The following is a 2,945-nucleotide window of genomic DNA, read 5'->3' as shown; positions in this document are numbered from 1 at the left end:
AGACAGACAGATAGATAGATAGATAGATAGATAGATAGATAGATGATTGATTGATAGATGATTGATAGATAGATAGATAGATAGATAGATAGATAGATAGATAGATAGATAGATTATAGATAGAATGTCTAGTTTCCTACTTTATTACCATACTCAAGGCAGTATGTCCAAACTACAGAATATAGAAACTCAATTTCCAGTAAACATGAATGATTGTTTCATGGAAAGAAGTGACTGTGGATTCCATGATTAATTTGAGAAATACTGCACACCATAGCCTTCTATCTGCTCTTTAATAACAAATACCAGTGTTCCTTATCATAGTAAAGATTCTGAAAAGGTCTGTCTTGGGGCTTAGAATGTCACTCAGATGGTAGAATGCCTGTCTAGCATACATGAGGCCCTGGGATCCATTCCCAGAATTGCACAAGACATGTGTGTAGTAGTGCACATCTGTCATTCCAGCACTTAGGTGGGGGCAGGAAGATTAGAAGTTCAAGGTCATACTCAGCTATTTAATGAGTTCAAAGCCAGCCTAGGTTACATGAGGTCCTGTCTTAGGGGAAAAACGTGAGCTGTCCTAAGGAAGCATGCCTAACTTTAGTTTAACCCAGAGTTTCCTAGCAGGGCTGTGAGATAGCACTCTCTTCTAAAAACGGAAGCTCTAGCAGTGTGTTCCGCAGAACATATTTGAAGAACAATAGGGTAGACTCAGTCTTGTTCATGGTCATCACTATGTATTCAAAACTCAAACTTCATGAAACTTTCACGAAGAATCTATGAATACTCAAAGCTGAATGGAAATGTCCATGCTGTTGCTCCAATGATACTCTTTACCCTGAAAAGTACATTTGAAACTGTTAAAATGAAAGACTCTAAGAAAAATAGCACATCTCTTTTTAATGAAATTAATTTTTAAGTACCTTCATTTTCTCCCGGGTCACTTCATTAGACAAACTTGCAGAGATGTTTTTTAATAACTCCACTATGAATGCAATATTCCCAGACGTAGTTTCGGAGGATTTCACGGCATCAACTATGCAGACGTAGTCCAGGGGGCAGTGCCTGTGGATTCCTTGAACAACATCCCTAGTACCTGGCCCTGGGTTTGGTGCTCGGTCTGGCTCTAGAAAGCCCTCAGGAAGAAAAGAAGATGCTGCTATGGAAATTCGGGAGGCAATGTCCACGTCCTGTGTAAAAAAAAATAAAATAATAATCCAAAAAGCATCAGATGAAAGGAAGAAAATTGGGAGCCACCCCAAGCTAGTGGTCCTAAAAGGGGCCTGCTTACTGAGTTACAAAGGAAGTCATTGAATTCTAGATCTATTTGGTTGATTAATTAAAACAAGGCCTTAAGTTCTAAGACAGAATTTGCACATAATGTGAACAAGTTTATTTGATTGATTTAACTTTTCACTTTCAAGATTTTGACTTTTTGGCACAATCTCTATCTCTCTGCTGAATTTATCATCCAAGTTGTTGAATTTCTCATTAAAGTCTCAAACTTACTTTCCTGTTGATTTGTTTGTTTGCTTGTTTGTTTTTTGTCAATTTTGGAGGGGTTATTTGTTTCATTGTTGTTTTGTTTTGTCTTGTTTTTGCTGTTGTTGTTTTGAAACAGGGTCTCACTAGGTAGCCTTGGCTGGCCTGGAACTTACTGGGTACACCAGGCTGACCTCTAACTCACAGAGATCCACCTGCCTCTGCCTCCCGAGTGCTGGGATTAAAGGTGTGCAGTCACTGCACCTAGCTGAAAATGGCTTTTTCACTCCTTTACTGAGAGGAAGAAGTAGAGAGCTGGGGGAGAAAAGGAAATGCTAGAGTGTGGCTAAGGGAAGATGCTCAGGAGACTAATGGAAATCACTCTCAGATTTTCCAAAGTCTGAGGCTTACTGTCATTTGGGACAGATGGGAATAAAGGTCTCCCCACCTCCTGGCTGGCTAGGTGCTATCCCATAATAACCAGTGTATTACCTTAAACAGTTCTTCCACAGAGAGGCTTGTACAGTTTTCAGTTGATTTTTGCCACTTTTTTTTATTACATGTGAATCGTATTTCTCCACTAAAGCCATCCGTACAGGACTGGATACAGTTGTCCGAAGAGAAGCAAGGTTCATGGCATTTGTCTGAAATTGGGAAAGAAAAACCCCAGCAAATCAGAGACCGAATTAGTATTTCCACACTCTGACAAGTGCATCTAGTTCAGTCTGGGTGAATATTACCCAGAGAAGTGACGTTAAACTGTATTTCCAGAAACAAAGAAGTGCTGCCAGGCAGACGGACAAGCTGCTGTCCAGACAGAAAACACAGGAAGCAGAAAGGGTATTGCAGGGCATTCAGAAAGCCCTGTTTAGATGCCCTGGGGTGGGAGGATGGGGAGCGAGGCAGAAGGCTTGAATGTTGAGCAGAAAACGTGATTGGATTTCTTATTGAAAGATAATTGGAAAATTCATAGAGCAAAAGTCAGTAGACTTTTCTGTGCAGAACCATATAAAAAGAATTGGCAAATACAATGCAGGAAATCCATTTAAATGTTAATTTTATTTTTAGATACAGTCAGCCCTCATTATTCCCTTGGGTTATTTGCTATATGGTCCCCATGAATACTAAATTAGTAAATACTGAAGTAATGATCCTGGGGAAATAGAAGGTTAGACCCCTGTGAACTTCTGTTCGTGACATTTTTATTGCATTTTATTTCTTATTTTTTGTTTATATATGTGGGGCATGAATGCCACAGCACATGTGTGGAGGACAAAAGACAACTTTTCTTCTTCTATGTTGGTCCTGGAGGTCAAACTCAGGTCATCAGGTTTGGCATAAAGTGCTTTTATGTACTGAGCCATGTCACTGGTCCAAGGCAGTGCTACATAACAATGCCCTAGCTCAAAGAAAAACAAAACCAAAACTAACTAGAAAATAGGAGAGGAAAGGAAAAGAGGAAG

The 2,945-nt window shown here is 39.7% G+C and overlaps 1 protein-coding gene across 2 annotated transcripts in view; it reads right to left on the bottom strand.

Annotated features, from left to right (window-relative positions):
* Positions 1–2,945, bottom strand: part of Adgrf4 (adhesion G protein-coupled receptor F4) — a 19,974-nt gene that overhangs the window by 15,025 nt on the left and 2,004 nt on the right. For both annotated transcript variants that reach the window (XM_017801572.1, XM_017801573.1), the window contains exons 3-4: positions 1,975–2,126; positions 924–1,190 (exon numbers count right to left, since the gene is read on the bottom strand). In XM_017801572.1, coding sequence (XP_017657061.1) covers positions 924–1,190; positions 1,975–2,126 — 419 coding nt within the window. The remainder of the gene's footprint in view (positions 1–923; positions 1,191–1,974; positions 2,127–2,945) is intronic.

The sequence above is a fragment of the Nannospalax galili genome, unplaced genomic scaffold (genome assembly GCF_000622305.1).
Source record: "Nannospalax galili isolate Female #2095 unplaced genomic scaffold, S.galili_v1.0 scaffold803, whole genome shotgun sequence".
NCBI classification, from domain to species: domain Eukaryota; kingdom Metazoa; phylum Chordata; class Mammalia; order Rodentia; family Spalacidae; genus Nannospalax; species Nannospalax galili.
This window is presented reverse-complemented; position numbering and strand designations above follow the sequence as displayed.